This window comes from Lynx canadensis, chromosome B3, assembly GCF_007474595.2.
Source record: "Lynx canadensis isolate LIC74 chromosome B3, mLynCan4.pri.v2, whole genome shotgun sequence".
NCBI lineage: Eukaryota > Metazoa > Chordata > Mammalia > Carnivora > Felidae > Lynx > Lynx canadensis.
In genome coordinates, this window is record NC_044308.2 from 122,018,555 (window position 1) to 122,037,412 (window position 18,858).

At 52.1% G+C, this 18,858-nt stretch overlaps 1 protein-coding gene and 1 non-coding gene across 3 annotated transcripts; both read right to left on the reverse strand.

The window, feature by feature from the left end:
• Window positions 1–910: 910 nt before the first annotated feature.
• On the reverse strand, window positions 911–13,470 carry ISM2 (isthmin 2). Of its 2 annotated transcripts, XM_030319672.1 has the most exons (6): window positions 13,306–13,470; window positions 6,514–6,756; window positions 4,859–5,234; window positions 3,073–3,213; window positions 2,738–2,821; window positions 911–1,571 (listed from the first exon to the last, which is right to left on the reverse strand). In XM_030319672.1, exons 1-6 carry the CDS (start codon window positions 13,429–13,431, stop codon window positions 1,054–1,056), a joined length of 1,488 nt encoding a protein of 495 aa, XP_030175532.1. In that variant the 5' UTR covers window positions 13,432–13,470; the 3' UTR covers window positions 911–1,053. The 2 variants fall into 2 exon arrangements, with proteins under 2 accessions (XP_030175532.1, XP_030175533.1); XM_030319673.1 differs by lacking the exons at window positions 2,738–2,821; window positions 3,073–3,213.
• Window positions 13,471–18,503: 5,033 nt separating this feature from the next.
• On the reverse strand, window positions 18,504–18,609 carry LOC115517343. The gene has a single exon (XR_003969807.1). It is a non-coding gene; the product is annotated as a U6 spliceosomal RNA (small nuclear RNA).
• Window positions 18,610–18,858: the final 249 nt, after the last annotated feature.

Consider the following 18,858-nt stretch of genomic DNA (forward strand, 5'->3'; position numbering starts at 1 on the left):
TGGGGACTTCAGCCCTTCAACCCCACACAAGGCAAGGAAGTAAGATTTTGGGAGTGAGGAGGGCAGGGAAGAAGCACCAGGTTTGCTAGGTGAGCCGATTATGTGCATCTCTTCCCAGCTCTGAGCTCAGTGCGTTCAATGACATCACCTCGGGAGCGCCAAGTGGGCCATGGCGGGAGCCTTTACAAACACCACAGAAACCATCCAAATCTGGGCTTCCCTGCCGCCAACCCCGAGCCAAGAACTGGTGTACCAGCTCACCATGGTGCACATCCTCCTGAGCTGTTCTGAGCCCACCCAGACGTGGCAGCTGTGTCCATTCAGGGCAGTGCCATCCAGTTCTGCACATCCCTACAACCTGGACAGAGCAGAGATTGCTGGACAAAGAAAGGGACCTGAATTGGTTGACCCATTCCCAGCCAGGAGCCGGCCCTGTCTCGGCCACCTCAGCCTGTCTGTCCACGCTGGGCCCCACGGGTTGACTTCAGCCCTAACCAAAGTAGTGTCCACTGAAAAGCAGCTCGGAGTTGAGGAGAACCTGTTAGGGCCCCGGTGTGGGTCTGTGGTGGCTCCCAGCAGGGGTGGGGCAAGAGGGCCTCCCGCAACCAACCAGAGATAAAGAGGGCTGGCTGCTAGGCTGGCTGCCAGCCTGACAAAATGCAGCTGTGGCACCACAAGCCCTGGGAATCACGACGTGTGCCCACAGCCAGGGTGGAAGAGCCCAGCTCAGAGGGAGAGGGAGGAACATGAGTGGCCAGGCTGGGACAGCACCTCCCAGGGGGCAGGAGAGGGCAGCCCCCACAGACACACACTTCCCCCCTCGCCCATCACCCAGAGACCTTGGGGGCTGAGCTCCCTCCCTCAGCCTGGGCCCTGTACACCCCTCGACCTGTCCCCAGCCCCACACCCCACACCCCACACCTGGGGTGCTGACCTGCCTTGGGTTCACAAGCAGAGGGCCCGCGGCACCAGGCCGGCCGGCTTCACGGGGTCTGGGCAGAGGCAGGGTGAGGGGTGTGCAGGGGAATCTTCTCCAGAACAGCAGCCCCCTGGTTAGTACTGCTTGGCCTCCTGCAACTGGGCCAGGTACTCCTCCTCGGGAGGGTTGTCGGCGCAGGCCCGGCCATTGTTGGGAGGCCGCACAGCGTGGTAGCGGCTCCAGTCCCCCTTACAGAGGATCCAGGGCAGCGTGTCCACCTTGAAGTGCAGCTCGGGCGAGAAGTCAGTGCTGACGAGGTCAGGCGCACCGGCGCCCTTGCCCCGAGTCAGCAGCCGGCTGCCCGCATCGTAGCAGCAGTGCTGGGCGGCCAGGGTGCTGCTCTCCACGGACAGCAGCGAGCGCAGGCAGAAGCGCGCCGTGGGCTGGTACACGTCCAGGTGCTCTCGAGGCCCGCTGGCATCCCTCCACTGGAAGCTTCGGCCCCGGTGCTCATCCTGCAGGCTCACCGCGCTGTACACGGCCTCCAGCGGGTACGCGCATGGGCAGCTGGGCAGGTCCTGCAGCACCTGACTCAGGTACTTGGCTAGGAAGTCACTCTTGCAGTTCAGCCACTTCTCACAGCTATCCACATCTGCAGAGGGGAGGGGAGCCAGTCAGCCCCGCGGTGGGGTGGGGGCTGCTCAAGGGCCAATGCCTGGAGAGAGAAGGCCCCGCAGCGGAGCTGAGTGCAGCCCACCTTGGCCTCCTCTGTTGCCAGATAAGGGCTACCACACAACCACCCAGGAAACCTGGAGCCAGAGGCTATGGCTCAGAATGGATGTTGGCCAAGGGGCTGGAGGAGGAGCCTGGAGGCTGTCTGAAGTGCCAGGTGCTGTCCCTTTATGTGCTGGATGGTGGGGAAGATCTGGGGTCTTGGGGAAGGAGCTGGGGTGGTCGGGCGCAGGAACCGCTGTTTTAAGCAACTGGTAAGAAAGTGTGTTGGCCCACTCTCACCTCTGCCCGCTGTGACCCCCTCCATCTATGCTGTCTTCCTCCATTCTCTCTACCTTGGGAATGTGGCCGCTGACTCTGGCCACACAGAAGGAATGGCTCCTTCCTCCTCGCTCCAGAACTTTGGGGCACACTCTGCAGCATCGTGCTCAAGTTGGTCATGTGTGTCTCTCCCCCTAACACCCGAGCTCTTTGAAGGCAGATCCTGGGCCTCAGTCTTCTGGGAACCCCTGCCCTGCACGGTGCCAGGCCCACCACACCAGCTCAGGGAGCTTCACAGTATTGAGCATATAGGTCCCACCCGAAAGGGGGCCTGTTGGCAGCTGCCTACCTCCTTGTGAGGGGCAAGTGACACCAAGAGACAGAGATGCAGAATGTTCCAGTGAAAGTACCGTCTGCTCCACACTGCTGGAAGGAGCAGTCCTGGAATTCTGGCCCCTAAACTGTTTCTGACAGCACCCCTTCCCACACAGAGCCTACCCAGGAGCCTCCAAGAGCACCCGGGAGTGGAAGCCAGAATGTCCCCATCCCTTCCCGCAGCCAGGGAGAATATGCCCCACCAGGTGGATCTCCAAGCTCAGTGGCTCCCATCAGGACGGTCTTCCCAGCAGGAATATCAGGTTGGGAAAGGCCAATGGCCTGGCTAGAAATGACAGGGCCTCTTTGCTGGGGAGACTAATCTTCCAGCTGGAACATGTACTCTGCCTCAGTGGATGGGGGTGAGATTCCTCCTGTGCAGTGATGCTCCACCCTCCCGAGAGAGGTTCTCCCCAAGCCCCCAGGAGCAGGGCCTAGCTCCCCACTGACCTGGGTTGAGCATGTCCGTAGCATTGTGGGCCAGGGGCGGCCACCCCTCACCGGGGAAGCCCGAGGGGTCCTTGTCCTCGGTGCCTTTAGGAAGAGAGGAGGCCAGGCTGGTGGGGCCCCAGGGCACCTCTGTGCTCCCAGTGGGGAAGCCCAGCCCTCATTAGGCTCTCGGTGCCCACAGCATCTGGACTAGGCCTGGGACGAGGCAGAACCACCGTGTCTATAAGCTTCCTGCATCCCTTCTCCAGGCCCCACCCTCAAACAAGGCCCACATTCCCGGGGGCCAAGCCCAGAGTGTAAGCCTCTGCCTGTGTAGGAGCTGGGGTTCGTCTCACCAGGACAAAGGGGCAGGTCGCAGGCACGGGACTCGGTGGCAGTGCAGGCGTAGCCGCAGGGCTGAGTCCTCCTCTGGCTGCCGCTGCCGCAGCTCCCACTGCAGGGAGACCAGGGGCTCCACTCCTCTTGAAGCTCATAGTCTGGGTCAAGGCAGGGAGCCAGGGGTGAGTGAGCACAGCCCACAGGGCGCATTGGTGCAGGTTAGCTAAGGGTACCCCTTCCTCAGGAGGGTGCCATCCGTGCCAGGGCTCCCAGCCTAGCGGACGAAGCACGGGCTGGACTTCAGCCCCCACCTGTCCCTCAGCCGGGGACCCTTGCATGGTGGACACCCATGTAAATCATCAGGTGGCTCTACAGACACAGCAACAATCCCAGCCACCCACTCTGTGCCAACACAGCGATGAAGGAAAAAGATATCTGGGGCTGGAAGCTACCTGACCACTGTCAATGTGACCCTGGGCAAGTCCCCCTATGTCTCTGACCTAGAGGGTTTTTTTTTTTTTTTGTAATTTTTTAATGTTTATTTATTTTTGAGAGAGAGAGAGAGAGAGACAGCAGGGGATGGACAGAGAAGGGGGGGTGGACAGAGGATCCGAAGTGGGCTCTGCACTGACAGCAGCAAGCCCGATGCAGGGCTCGAACTCACAGAGAGATCATCACCTGAGACGAAGTCAGATGTTCAACCAACCGAGCCACCCAGGTGCTCCTCTGACCTATAATTTTTATGTCAATTAAAACCAAGGCTGACAACACTTCCCCAGCACTGGGGACATGAAGGAAAGTCCTGACTTTCCATGATAGGGACCAAGACCTGGTCTGAGGAACCTGAAATACACCATGACTGCACCCTCAGACCTCTGGCTGTTGCAGGGCTGAGACCCAGGGGGCTCTGTGGAACCCCCAAAGTACTGACATACCCAGCTCTCTCCTCACTTCCCAGGCAGGCCGGAGCAGTTGGGCACCAAGAGTTTAAGGAAAATTAATGGAAGAAAAGCTGAAAGGCATGAAAACTGCCAATTTACATTATTTTGGTGAACCAGGGAAAGCCTGCTATGCCTTAGTCTTAATGATGGCACCGCTGTCCAAGGATGAAATACCAGGGCTCTAGGGAGAATGGCTGTAACTGTCCATGAAACACGTCTGTACCCAGGAAAACCTGAACGACAACAAGAATGGCTGTCATGGGAGCTGGCCAGGTGTTAGGTGGTATTTTCTGATAGTCTGTGCTATGTTGTTTTCTAATAAAAATAATAAAAACAGCCAATACTTAGTTTACTACATGCTGGCACTTTAAATGTATTAACTCAATACCCTCTACGCCCAATCTTATGTAGTTAAGGGTTGTGCCATTCTCCATTTTAGAGAGGAAGTAAATTAGGCATAGAGAGGTTAAGTAACTTGCCCAAGGTCACTCAGCTGGTAAGCAGCAGAGCCAGGATTCAAGCCCACACAGTTTGAAAATGAGGTCAGTTATGAGTGGTGGGGTTTACCATATTTCCCAATTTGTTGGAAAGTGACAGCTATGAATATATATAAAATTAACAAACGTCGATTTGCTTAGGGGGTCTCAGGGCTGTTGTGAAGGTCAAATGTTTGGGGGAAAAACAGATTTTGCAAGCTATGGGTAATGTTGCTATTTAGCAGATGATGGTGTTTGTACAGGCCTAAGCTTCTGGCCTTCATAGCTGCCCCTGCTCGGTGAAGCTCTCAGGCCTCCCTTTAGCCCCAGTTACTCTCAGAACTTCCAGAAGCAGCAGCCGGGGATGCCAAGGTGGGGATGCTCACCATAGCCGTCTGGCTCCTTGAAGGCCCAGTCCCCAGGGGCCAGCCAGCCCTGCTCCCAGCTGCCTGTGGCCCCACTGAACCCAGGCTCCTCCTCCTCCTCCTCTTCCTCCTCGTTGTCCTCCTGGTCCTCACTCTCACTATACTCTGCAGGGTAATCCTCCTCCTCCACTTCTTCCTCCTCCTCTTCTTCCCCTGGGGCTCTGCCCTTGAGATTGGTCCTCCCCTCCTCGCCCTCCAGGTAGCTCCAGAATAGGGGCCAGAAGAGCTCCTTGGCGGACAGCCAGCTAGAGGCACCCTGGGGCCAGCGACTGCTGGGCTCAGCCAATAGGTCCATCTCCACCTCCGCCTGGGGATCCTCCACCACCTCGATGGTCACCTGCAGGGGGTCAGACACAGGCCAGCCAGTGAAGGAGTACTCAGAGCAAGGCTCCAAGGAGAGGAGAGATGACAAGTGTGGGGGCAGGGGCAGAGGACCAACCTTTCCTCCAAACCAGCTCATTCTCTTGGCCAACCTTCCTGGCCTCCCAGGGCACACGGGGTCACAATTTAAGACTTGGCTGTGCATCAGAATCCCCTGGATATTCCAGACTCCTTGACCTAACCCTAGACATGAATTTAATTATCTGAGGTGGGGCTAGGTATGGTGGCTCTAACATGTGCCAAGGGTAGAGACCCACTAGTTTAAGAGAAGCTGGCTGTGAACTCTGCTGCAGGCTGCCCAGAATTTGGGGCCACTAACAGCCTTGGGTCTCGCTGTAGGGCTGGAAAATGATAGCAAAGAGAGCAAAGCCCCACAGCAGCCCTGGGTGGGGCGGGGGTGGGGGGGGGCCTCTCATTCACCACATTGTGGATGGGAAATAAGTAACATGAAATCATTTACATGAAAGTGAACTTTGAAACATTGTTTTTGGCTATTATAAAATAATACGAGATCGCCGAACACAATTTGGGGGAAAACCAGCAAAATATAATGAAAAAAATTAAAATCGCCCCCACTCCATCTCTGACAAATAACATTTTGATAATTAAACTTCCAGGTTTTACACATGCACGCGCGCGCACACGCATACACACAAACTCTTAAATAAGTATAGAATGTTAGTTTCTACACTTCCCCGTTGCCTTTTCTCTTTTGATGAAAGTGTTTTGCAAACTGTAGGTGCTGCACAAAATGCAGGACTCTTATCATCAGGGATTGAGGACTGGCAGTGGAGAATGTAAACTGGAATCCCACTGGCTCCATAAAGCCCCTCCAGCGGGCAGCCCCCTACCACGAGCCCACCCCATTCTGCACTCAACCAACCCTGCAGGAAGGGTTGGGCCTGGGTAGGGGCCACAAGTCGCCCCTTCCCCATTTCCCTAGAAGGCCCTGCCATCCAGAAAGCTTCCCCACTCCTTGGGTCTTCATGACAGCCCTACCAGGCTGGTGCTGTTTCTCCTTTGCTATGGACTGGAAAACACAGGCTCAGAGGGCCACATGCCCTGCTCGGCCCGCAGCTGGGAAGTAGAGGAGCAGCCCCCACTACTCTGTGACCCCAAAAGAACCCCCGCCCTCCAAGGAATACAGGATGGGGACGCCTGACCTCAGGATGGAGCCGGTCAGCCCAGTTCCTCTCTAGGTGTCCACTGGGCCTATGCCCTCCTGTAGCTCTCACCTGGATATTGGGGTTTGGGGCAGTCAGGTCTGTGTTAGCCAATCCTGGCAGCTTCTGCAGCTCCAGCAGCAAGGGAGTGTCCTCCAGGGTCCTTGGCATGGACGCCTTGTCCAGGCTCAGGGCTGCTGGCTCACTGAGATCCCGGCGCCTATGTTGGCGTGGCCCTGCCTGGAGGCGGGTTCTGGGGAGCAGGGGGGTCCTCTCCTCTTCCCTAGGAGAGCTGGGATCTGGGGAGGCTGAGACCTGAAGGAGAGAGAAGGGGAGGAGGGGGTGACTGGGGTCAGGGCTTACCCCAAATGGACCCAAAGTAGGCAACGCAGGAGTCTTGGGGTCTGACCAGGCCACAAGTTCACCCTGTGACCATGGATCCAAACATACGTGTTTTAACGCCTCAGAGAGTAAATGAGGCCATGTGCACAGAGTGCTTGGACAAATGGTGCCAACATGAGTCATAACAGGGGGGCTAAATCAGGTTTCTACATGTGGAAGAAACATAAGCCAACCTCCTCGTTTTACAGATGAAGAAACTGAGGTCCATAGAGGGAAGCATGTTGTTTAAGGCAGTGTTTCCAAGTGCAGTTCACAGACCACATGCCTCAGAATCCCCCAGGGCTCTTGCCCAGGAACAGATGGCGGGTCTCACAAGTCAGGGCAGGAAGGCCCAGAAAGGCTGACAAGGAGGGTAGTGGCAGACCTGGGCCTTCCCCCAGCAGGCTCCCCTGTCACTGACCCTCCCAAGCTGTCCACGTGAGGGCTGTGTTCCTTAGCATCTCTGACCACTGCTACCTTCCTCCTCCTGCCCGTCTGGGACCCAGCACCTTTTCCTAGTTCAGGTGCCGTCGCAGCTGTCTGTCTGCCAGGTAATTCCCTCCACCAGCCAGTGCCCACGGGGTCCACACCGTGACAGTCCCTGCCTCGGCTCAGATAGTAAGTGAAAGACCCTGGTTGTCTCTGACTCCAGCAGCAGCCCTCACCTGCTCAGACAGTGGGACACTGGGGTGGCCATCCACCTACTTCCAGGCTACAGCCATTGCTCAGGTCTCTACAACAGGACAGAGGGGGCACTGTCCAGAGCTGCCTTATGATGTAAAGCATGCCCCACCCAGGCCACAGCCTTGACCTCACTTCCCATCTCATACCTAAAGCCATGTGAAAAAACACAGGTCTGGACAGTCAGATCAGCTTGGGTTCAAATCCTAGCTCTGCCTCTTACTAGCTCATTCAACTTGATCTGCAAAATGAGGATAATTCCTACCTGGAAGGATTGTCAGAAATTTATTTATCAAACACTTACTTCCACAGCATGTGTGTGCCAGGCACTGTTCTAAACACTTAATCATTCATTTCATTCTCCCAACAACCCTCAGAGGTTGTCATCCCCATTTTGACAATGGAAACTAAAGCACAGAGAGGGCAAGTAACTTGCCTCAGGTCACACAGACATTTAGTGGCAGAGCCTAGGATTTGAAACAGACAGCCTGGGTCCAGAGCCCATTCTCTCTCTCTCTCTCTTTTTAAAATTTTATTAAGTAATCTCTACATCCAACGTGGGACTCGAACCCACAACACTGAGATCGAGTCACACACTCTACCAACTGAGCCAGCCAGGCACCTGAGAGCTCACACTCTTAACTGTTTTGCTGTGACACTACAGGCAAGAGTGTGGAGAGTCTATTTCACATATCAGGGGCTTATTCAGTCTAATTTCTCACTATGACTTTCTTTCCTTGGGTTGAAAAAGAGAGTCAGAACCTTTGGCCTCTCCCCTTTAACCCCCTCCTTCGGTGTTGCTCAAACACCTGGTTCCAAGGCTCCTGCACTAATCACCATGGCTCATCTGAGCCTGGCCCTGGAGTCTGTTACTGAGTCAAAGTGCTCTGGTCTCAACAGCCAGGCCAGACGAGCAGAGAGGATGGACAGATGAGTAAGAACAACTTAGCTCCTTCACTGACCAGTCTTGGAGGCCTGGGACATCCCCATATGCTGCTTTCCTGGCAGCTCCCACTCACTATGCCACCAAAGCCCTAACTGTCCCGGTGCCTTGGCTCAGTAGCTCCTCTGTCCGCAGCCTCAGGACTGCAGGAGTTCAGGGGCTGCAGCCTTTCTGGCTGATGTGGATATCACCGCCTTGTGAGTGGGTAGTTAAGCAATGGTTCTCATCTGAGAACACTTGGCAATGTCTGGAGACATTTGTGGTTGTCACTTGGAGAGGGGTTCTACTGGCACCATGTGGGAGATCCTACAACACATAGGACAGCCCTCACAAAAATCATCCAGTCCAGAATGTCAACAGTGCTGCAATCAAGGGGCACCTGGGTGGCTCAGCCGGTCAAGCGTGGACTTTGGCCTAGGTCATGATCTCATTGTTCCTGAGTTAGAGCCCTGCGATGGGCTTTGTGCTGACAGCTCGGAGCCTGGAGCCTGTTTCAGATTCTGTCTCTCTCTCTCTTTCCCTCTCTCTCTCTCTCTCTCCCCCTCCCCCACTTATACTCACTCTCTCTCTCTCCTCAAAATAAATAAATTAAAAAAAAATTTTTTTTTATGTGTGCCAGGGTGGCTCAGTTGGTTAAGTGCCGACTTCAGCTCAGGTCATGATCTCACGGTTCATGGGTTCAAGTCCCACGTCGGGCTCTGTGCTGACAGCTCAGAGCCTGGAACCTGCTTTCGATTCTGTGCCTCCCTCTCTCTCTGACCCTCCCCTGCTTGCACTCTGTGTGTGTGTCTCTCTCTCTCAAAAATAAATAAACATTTAAAAAAAATTTTTTTTAAGTTTTTTTTTAAAAACAGTGCTGCAATTAAGAAACCCTGCTCTAGGGGGCGCCTGGCTGGTTCAGTTGGTAGAGCATGCGACTCTTGATCTTGGGGTTGTGAGTTTGAACCCCAATGCTGAGCGTAGATATTACTTAAATAAATAAATAAACTTTAAAAAAAAAAGAAAAGAAAAAAAAACCTTGCTCTAAAGTCAGGTTGCTTAGATCTGAATCCCTGAATAGTCTGGTTTCTGACCTGTGGAACACTGATGGGACAGAACCTCTGTGAGCATCCTTATGTGTAAAATGAGAACAATGATGGGAGAGAGCTAGCATCCAGCAGGGCTCAGAATATTCATTTCCAGCCCTCTCCAACCTCTAGGCCATAGAAACTCCTGGCTAACCACCACAGCCACACGTCACAGCCACCCTTCTCTAGAGCTGCTTAGAGCCCCTGCTCTGTGCTTCAGGCCCCAGAACTCTCAGGAGTGGAATGGGGCCATGGGTCTTAGTTTGGGTTTCTTCAGAAGCCAATGCTGACACCAGAATTCAAGGGCATTCCTTTGGAAGGTGATCCCAGGAGACACCAGCAGGGAGTGGGGGAGTGGGTCCCGGGTGGGAGGCAGCTAATAAAGAATGCTCCATCAAGTTAGTGACCATGGTGGACAAGTGGAGCTCAATCCTACTGGTGCCTCAGTTATTCCCCCAGAAGTAGGGAGCTGTGCTACATACCTGCAAACCTCACCAGTCACTGATTACGGGCTTCTGGGTGGAGGAGAGGATTTGTTCCCCGGGCACCTCAGATCGGTCATGTACAGCTGAAAACAGGCCCTCATGCCAGTGACAGCCCTCAAGCAACTGGACACTGGCAACAGGGAGTAAGGCAGAGATACGGGCAGAGCCCCCTGAGCCCTGACCCGTGAGTACTGTCTGAGCACATCTTCTCTACCAGGCCTGAGCTAGTAGGCCCTGGATGTGCCTTCTGTCACCCCAGCCACCCCAGCTAGAGTGCAGGTAGGACTTTGTCTGCTTGTTTCACGCAGTATCCTGTGCCTGGTACATGGGAGGAGCTCAATAAATCACTGCTGAGTGACTAAATGAACACTAGCACCCCAAGGGGTGAATGTGACTGTCTCTATGTTAATGATGAGGCTATGGAGGCTCAGAGAGGGTAAGGGATTTACATAAAGTCCAAGGTTGTAATAATATCGAAGCTCGGCTTCAAACTCAGCTCTGCCTGAGAGACAGCCACTCACTAGCTGCAGACCCGAGGCTTAGTTATTAGACCCACTGTCTGTTTCCTCGTCCCTAAAACAAGGAAAACAAGACAAGGACCACAAAATGCTAGGCACTGTGGCTGTTTGGGTGGTGTTTGGATCCTATCCAGAACAGAAGACACCCAAGGCAGAGTTCTGTCATTCTTTCTTTGCCTGTCTGGTGCCCAACAAACCCTTGTGGTTTTTTTTTTTTTAACTATGTTATGAGTTTGAATCTCTTTTTAATGTACAGAGAGAGCAGAGAGAGAGAAAGAGTGAGCATGGGTGAGGGAAAGGCAAAGAGAGAGACAGAATCTCAAGCAGGCTCCACACTGTCAGTGCAGAGCCCGATGCGAGGCTCAAAGTCACGAACTGTGAGATCATGACCTGAGCCGAAATCAAGAGTCAGATGCTCACCCAACTGAGCCACCCAGGCGCCTCACCCAACAAACTCTTGTAACGACAATGCCACACATGTGTACGTCCAGTGCTTTCTCACCCAGCAGGCCATCCGACAGAATGGGTTCTCTTATTCCCATTTGACTGTGGGAGTAAACTGATGCTCAGCAACAGGCCTGACCAGAGAGAGGGTGGCACATTTTGTTCACGATGCCAATGATTTCAAGACCTTTCAAGACTTACGATGAGCAGGCTGGGGCATGATATACAAAGATGGACCCTGAGGTCCCGGGTCTAGCTCTTGAAATGACAGACCTGGCTCCCAGTCTCAGTCAGGCTTAATGTCTCTGTGCCTTGATTTTTTTCATCTGGAAAATGAGACTAACACCCATCCAACACCCATGGGAACAACACCGAGGGGCCGTATGTTCTTCAGCTTCATCATAAAAGTCTCTGGAGTTGTCATTTATTTCTGACATATCACCTAAGGCCCTAGAAGAGCAGTCTGCATTATGTCAACATAATGTCTTAACTACCACCTTGATTACATAACAGCTTTAACACACATCACATGGACTTCTGAAGCAGTATTTGAACTGGACGGGATCACAGAGATGACTTAGCCCCTTATTTTAAATGTCAGGAAATCATCTGAGGTGAGTCATACCTGAGTTAATGACCCACTGAGACCAGAACCCCAGGACCTGAGCTCTAAGCTCTGTTTTTCATTCATGGCACTAATTTAACATATGTTTGAGGGTTCCACCAGGCCCTATACTGGAGCTGGGGGTATGACTTTGGCTCTGAAATAACCTATCCTCTAGACTGGTCTCGGGGGAAGATCTGGCAAATATATCAAAAATAATCACAATACAAGGCAGTAAGTACTAAAATAGAAAATATGTCAAAATGAGTAGGGAAAAAAATGCCAATTCAATTAACTTTATGACCACTGCCACCTCCACCTAGGAGGTGGGACTGGCCAGGGGATGTTCACTTCCTCTGGATTTGTCTACAGCAGTGGTTGTCAGCAACGGTGGGGGAGAGGGGTGTCCGTCAGGAAACACAGGGCAATGTCTGGCTCTGTCCGGCAGTGGGTGCTACAAACACCTAACAGGTTAAGGCCAAGGATGCTGTTAAATGTCCCACAAGGCACAACAAAGAATTATACAACCCCAAATGACAGGACTGTGGAGGATGAGAAACTCTGGTCTACAGGATGTAGTCTCAACAGGAGACAAAAAATCTTAGATATTACAATGGTTTGTAACATACCCAAGTGCCATGATACATAAACAGTATATTCATGAAATGGTATATCCCAATTTCAGTGGGAGAGGCATTTAGGGGGGAAAAATGTCTAAAAGGCTCCTTAGAAAGGCAGCGTCGAAAAAAAACGTGGATAAAACACCAGTCCACAGAGACCTCAAATGCAGGCGGTGCTCCCGGCCGCCTCTGGAGGGCCTCAGCAGCCTGGGCACCGCTAGCAGCCCGAGCTCTGGTGCCGCTCACCCACCAGTCTCCTGCACGCACCCGGCGGGGCCTCTCAGTGCCTTCGTCTGGAAAATGGAAAGAACTACTCTGGTCTCCTCCTCCTAGAACAGCTCAGAGCCTGGAAGGAGCCAGGATCCCCTACCACACCAGCCCGCAAACCCTGGAACAAGTCGGGAGGGTTTTGTCCCCAAGGGGACAATCCACGCAGTAATGGCTGGACTGTGGACCCCTGGTGAAGGGAGACAGGTGTCGACAGACCGTGGTTCCTCTTCGCGTCTAAACTACTCTTCTCCGACTCGTTCCTCTGTTTTCGGTCGCATCCCCAAAGCCCACTCACGGGCCACCCAGAAAGTGTCCCCCCACCCCCACCCCGCCACGTCTTAGCGACTTCTGCTCTTACAACTACATAGTAATATCAAGGTCCCTGGCTGATATTACTCTCCAGCCAAGTTGAAAGACCCCACTCACTACCTCATCTCGTCTCAATTCACATCCAAAGGGACTCCAATCTTTTGCAGGTTTGATTTGAGGCTGCACCGGCCGTTATTGGGCGGGTTGAACCTCAGCAACTCCGCGCAGCGTCGCGTTCCCCTCCCACCCTCCCTACTCCTCTGGGAACGCGCCCCCGGACAGTGGGGGTTGCAGGAGAGGTTCGCTCAGGGCGAGGCGGCCGCAGGTGGGAGAGGCCGAGCCGTTCGGGGCGTGTGGGGTGAGGTCCGCGCCCGGCCCTCTGCCCACTAGCGCAGTCTGTCCTCGGCCGGCCAGCCACGCGGTCGGGGCGGGGGCTTGGGGGGGGGGGGGGGCCGCCGCACCTGGTCCCCGCCCCGCTCCCGCCCTCGGAGGTCGCCGCTCGCGCCCCGGGCCCTGCGCTGACCCCTCTCCCCGCCGCTCACCTCCGCCAGCCTCGCGGGACTCCGGGGCCGCGGCTTCCTCAGGGGGAGAGCCCGGCCCGCGGCCAGCAGCGCCGCCAGCAGCACCACGCCGAGGAGGAGCCCCGCGCGGCCGGGCAGTCGAGGCATCGTCTCCCTGCCGGCGCTGCTCCGCGCCGAGCCTCCGCGCCTCCTGAGCCGCTCCCGCGCGTCGGTTTGCGCCGGGCCTCGCCTCCTCCAAGGGCGGGAGCGCGCCGGCCGCGGGGGGCGAGGGGCGGGGGCGGGAGGTGGGGGAGACCGGCGGTCGCGGGGACGCGGGGGGCGGGGGAGCCTCGCGGCTCTCGGGTCAGCGCCCGGGATGTCCCCGCCCTTCCCGGAGGGGCGGCTCCTCGACGCGCCCGGACAGTCTCGGCTCCCTTTGATCTGGCCGCCTCCCCGCCCCCTGTCCCCGCCGCTGGTGCCGTCGCAGCCCCGAGCGAATTCCTGTTCAGGGGACGTCGCGACCGGCCGGCACGGCGCGCTCAGGCTCCGCACTGCCACTCCTGCGGGTCGCCCTCCCCGCGGGCGCGCAGACGGCGCGGGGACACACGGACCCTCAGGACCCCGCGAGCGGGGAACGCGCCGCAGCCCAGCGTGAGAGCCCTCCGGCCTGGGGCAGATGTTTGTTTGTGCCTCGAGGTAGGTTTGCTCAGGGAAGCGGGCCGGGAAGTAACTCCTCCAGGGCTCCCCGAGCTCCCCAGCTGGAGGTGGAGCCCAGAAAAACACCTGCCACTGTGCACCCGATTTCCTCAGGATGTTCTCAGAGCACAAAAACCGAGAGAGAGTTGAGATTCAGATGTGAGGATAGAGCCCCAGGAGCACAGCAGCTAGACACGTTGAGGGAGTGGTCAGAAGATCTAGCCCGGCCACTGGGTGTCACCTAGTTTTATCCCGGATAAAACAATGGGACCACCCACTCCCTCTAGCGAGACTCTTGTGCAGGGATCCTCACGTGTAGCATATGCGGGTCGTGAAATAAAACCTCAGCTCGTGATAGAGATCAGGAACCCTGAAGGGCAGTGACAATTTTAGTGGCCTGGATGGGGGCTGTGAGGGAATGTGAGCGCAGTGATGCAGGGCGGGGGCAGAGCGGTTTGGACAGGTCAGTGAGGAGCTGTGGGAAGACACTAGGAAGAAGGCCTATTCAGGGACCACAAAGGCTGCCTGGTTTCAGGGCAGGAATAGCAAATCCCTGGAGGTGCTGGGAGGATGGCCAGGAAATATGCCATAGGGGTAAATCTTGGGATCTGGGTTTAGCCAAAGTGAAAAACTTAGGGGCCCAGGCACAGTTCTGAGAAACCATTCCAATCCCCAGCGGCACAGGCCAGGGCTCTGAGTGTTTTGTTTTGTTTTGTTTTTAATTTTTTTTTTAAATTTACACCCAAATTAGTTAGCATATAGTGCAACAATGATTTCAGGAGTAGATTCCTTAGTGCCCCTTACCCATTTAGCCCATCCCTCCTCCCACAACCCCTCCAGTAACCCTGTTTGTTCTCCATATTTATGAGTCTCTTCTGTTTTGTTCCTCTCCCTGTTTTTACATTACTTTTGTTTCCCTTCCCTTATGCTCATCTGTTTTGTCTCTTAAAGTCCTCATATGAGTGAAGTCATATGATTTTTGTCTTTCTCTGACGAATTTCACTTAGCATAATACCCTCCAGTTCCATCCACGTAGTTGCAAATGGCAAGATTTCATTCTTCTTGATTGTCGAGTAATACTCCATTGTATATATTTACCACATCTTCTTTATCCATTCATCCATCGATGGACATTTGGGCTCTTTCCATACTTTGGCTATTGTTGATAGGCAGTGGTTTGAATAGTAGTGCATCACAGGGATTACACTGGGTCTGGAGTTGGCCACCAAGGTTTGAATCCGGCTCCCACCATTTACTAAGAAGTTGATATTATTGGACAAGTTCTTTGACCTCTTGGTGAATTTGTCATTTATAAAAGTGGGGGAGTGGGGGGGGTGGGGGGTACCTACCTCACAGGTGTAAGAAGTAAATAAGAATCTATGCTAAGGATTCTTATTAGGGTGCAGTTACCATTTTTTGGTCAAAAGTGCCAAATATTGGCAATTTCATGAGGTTCAACCTAATAAGATGCTTGGTACATGGTAAACATTCAACTGTTAGCCCAAAGAAACCTGCATTTGAGCACCTGCTTTGTCATACTGGTTTTTTTTTCTATACAAAAAGTGAGACTACCTTGTTCTTTAGCATTTAAAAAACAGTTTTTAAACATTTATTCATTTTTGAGAGACAGAGACAGAGCACAAGCAGGGGAAGGGCAGAGAGAGAGGGAGACATGGAATCTGAAGCAGGCTCCAGGCTCTGAGCTTAGAGCCTCACACAGGGTTCGAACCCATGTACTGAGAGATCATGACCTGAGCTGACGCTTAACCAACTGAGCCACCCAGGTGCCCCTCTTTTCATCAAACTTTTACACCTTCTGCCAGCTCAAAGTCAGAGCTCAAGTTCATTCATTTGTGCATACCTGTCTGAGTCAGTCACCACCACTGTGCTCCAGGCCCCTCTCCCCCTTACCTGGACAGCTGTAGTAGCCTCCTGACTGGTTCTATTATATCCTCTCCTGTTCTCACTGCCTCCTCACGAATGCTCTTGGTTATCTTCAGTGGAAAACAAGGCATCGTCTACATACAGTACATGCTTCTGAGTTCATCTGATTCTACTCTTTGATTCTTTGAGCTATTTTACAGCCCTGTATAAGTTGTAGGCAAGAATAACGAAGTAAAATAGTTATTACATATGGAAATGCAAGTTATGCCCTGTCCTCTGAGGTTCATTTGACCTCCCAGTATAGAAGAAACCAGTTTTGCCTACAATTTTTTTTTCTTAATTTTTATTTACTTTTGAGAGAGAGAGAGAGACAGAAGCGCGAGCAGGGGAGGGGCAGAGAGAGAGGGAGACACAGAATCTGAAGCAGGCTCCAGGCTCCGAGCTGCTAGCACAGAACCCGATGCGGGGCTCGAACCCATGGACCGTGAGATCATAACCTGAGCCAAAGTCAGACACTTAACTGACTGAGCCACCCAGGTGCCCCCAGTTTTGCCTACATTTGCACATCCATTTCAGTATTCTTGATCTATAAATGTTCTTGTTTTTCAGTATCTCCTTTGATTGCTTATAATATCTTTACCAGTTTCCTCATTTGGGAGTTAAAGAAAATCTTTAACTCGTGTTCATTTTTATATCTGTAAGAGAATCATTTTGTTTTTTTGAAAATTATCTTTTTAAAAAACATTAATGTTTATTTATTTTTGAGAAAGAGCGCAAACCGAGAAGTGGCAGAGAGAGAGGGAGACACAGAATCCGAAGACTCCAGGCTCTGAGCTGTCAGCACAGAGCCCAGTGTAGAGCCAGAACCCACGAACCATGAGACGTGACCTGAGCTGAAGTCAGACACTTAACCAACTGAGCCACCCAGGCACCCCAAAATTATCTTTTGAAAATCCTGTTGGATGCACTTCATTCCTACCTTCCCAATCTTAGCTCCCTGGCAACCACTTACCCCTCTCTGTCACCATGGGTTACTTTTGCCTTTCTAGATTTTTGTATTAATAGAATCATATTTATGTATTCTTTTGTGTTTGGTTTATTTGAGCATGTTAAGACTCATCCATACAGTTGTAGGTATCAGTGATTTGTTCCTCTTCATTGCTGAGCAGTATTCCATCCCATGAGCATAATACTACAACGTCCTTGCCACTCACAATGACAGCATTTGGATTGTTTCTAGTTTGGGGCTGGTGTGAATCTAGCAGCTGTGAATATTCAAGTGCAAGTGTGGGCATGCTTCTCTTAGGTGGATGAAATCACTGCCCCAATCTGCCAAATTGTTTTCTCAAATGGCCATACACTTTGTATTCCCATACCTTTGTCAACACTTGGTATTGTAATTCTTTTTAAACTCAGCCATTCTAGGGGCACCAGGGCGGCTCAGTTGGTTAAGGGCCTACTTCAGTTCAGGTCATGATCTTGCAGTCTGTGAGTTCGAGCCCCACATCGGGCTCTGTGCTGACAGCTCAGAGCCTGGAGCCTGCTTTGGATTCTGTGTCTCGCTCTTTCTCTGCCCCTCCCCTGCTTGCACTCTGTCTCTGTCTCTCAAAAATAATAAACATTAAAAAAAATTTTTTTTAACTCAGCCATTGTAGTGGGTAGGTGAGTAGTGGAATCTTAGTGTAGTTTTAATTTGCATTTCCCTGACAACCAGTGATGTTGAACATTTTCCCTGTGCTTTTCTGGCCATTAGCACATCTCCTTTTGTGACAATTCTGTTCAAATCTTTGGGGCATCTGGCTGGCTAGGTTTGGAAGGCACGAGACTCTTGATCTCAGGGTTGTGAGTTTGAGCCCCACGCTGGGCATGGAGATTACTTAAAAAATATAAAATCTTAAAAAAAAAGTGTTCAAATCTTTTGCCTATTTTTTATTGAATAGCCTTGCCTTATTGAGTTTTAAGGGTTTTTTTCTGGATAGAAAGCCTTTATTGGATATGTGTTATGCATGTTTTATCTCAGTCTGGAGTTTGCATTTTCCTTTTGTGGAAACTTGAAGTTTTCATTTTTTTAAGTTCATTTATTTATTTTGATAGAGAGAGAGGAGGGGCAGAGAAAGAGGGAGAGAGAGAATCCTAAGCAGGCTCCATGCTGTCAGCCCAGAGCTGGCATGGGGCTCAATCTGACGAACCATGAGATTATGACCTGAGCCGAAACCAAGAGTTGGATGCTTAACCAAGCCACCCAGGCGTCCCTTGAAGTTTTCATTTGGATAAGTCCAGCTTATCAGTATTTCTAAGCCATGCTTTTCGTGTTCTAAGAAATCGTTGCCTAATCCAAAGTCACAGATTTTTCTATTTTCTCTTGGAAGTTTTATAGTTTTTATGTTCAGATCTTTGCTTTAACTGTTGCATATGTGAGGGAAGAGTTGAAGGTCATTCCCCCTAGATATTCAGTTGTTCCAGCACCGTTAGTTGACTAACTGTACCTTCCGCATTGAATTAATTTGGCACTTTTGTCAAAAATCGACTAACCATATATGTGTAGGTCTATTCCTGGACTTTCTTATTAAGTTTTAAATTTTAATTCCAGTATAATTAACACAGTGTTGTATTAGTTTCAGGTGTTCAATATAGTGATTGAACAATTCTATACATCACTCAAAAATGTGGAAGTCTTCACAAATCCGTATGTCATCCTTGTGCAGAGGCGTGCTAATCCTCTCTGTACCGGTCCAGTTTTAGTATACGTGCTGCCGAAGTGAGCACTGTTTTTGGACTCTATTCTGTCTTATTTGTTCAATATGACCATCCTAATGCCAAATGCAGTCTTGGTTACTGTAGCTCTGTAGCAAGTTTTGAAATCGGGTAGTACAAATTCTTTTTCAAAATTGGTTATTTGCATTTCTATGTGCATTTTACCAACTTGCCAATGTCTACAAAAAAAAAAAAAAAAAAAAAGGACTCTAGTGGTGATCTTTTTCAGCACTTGCAACTCCACACTGGTTTTCCCCAATG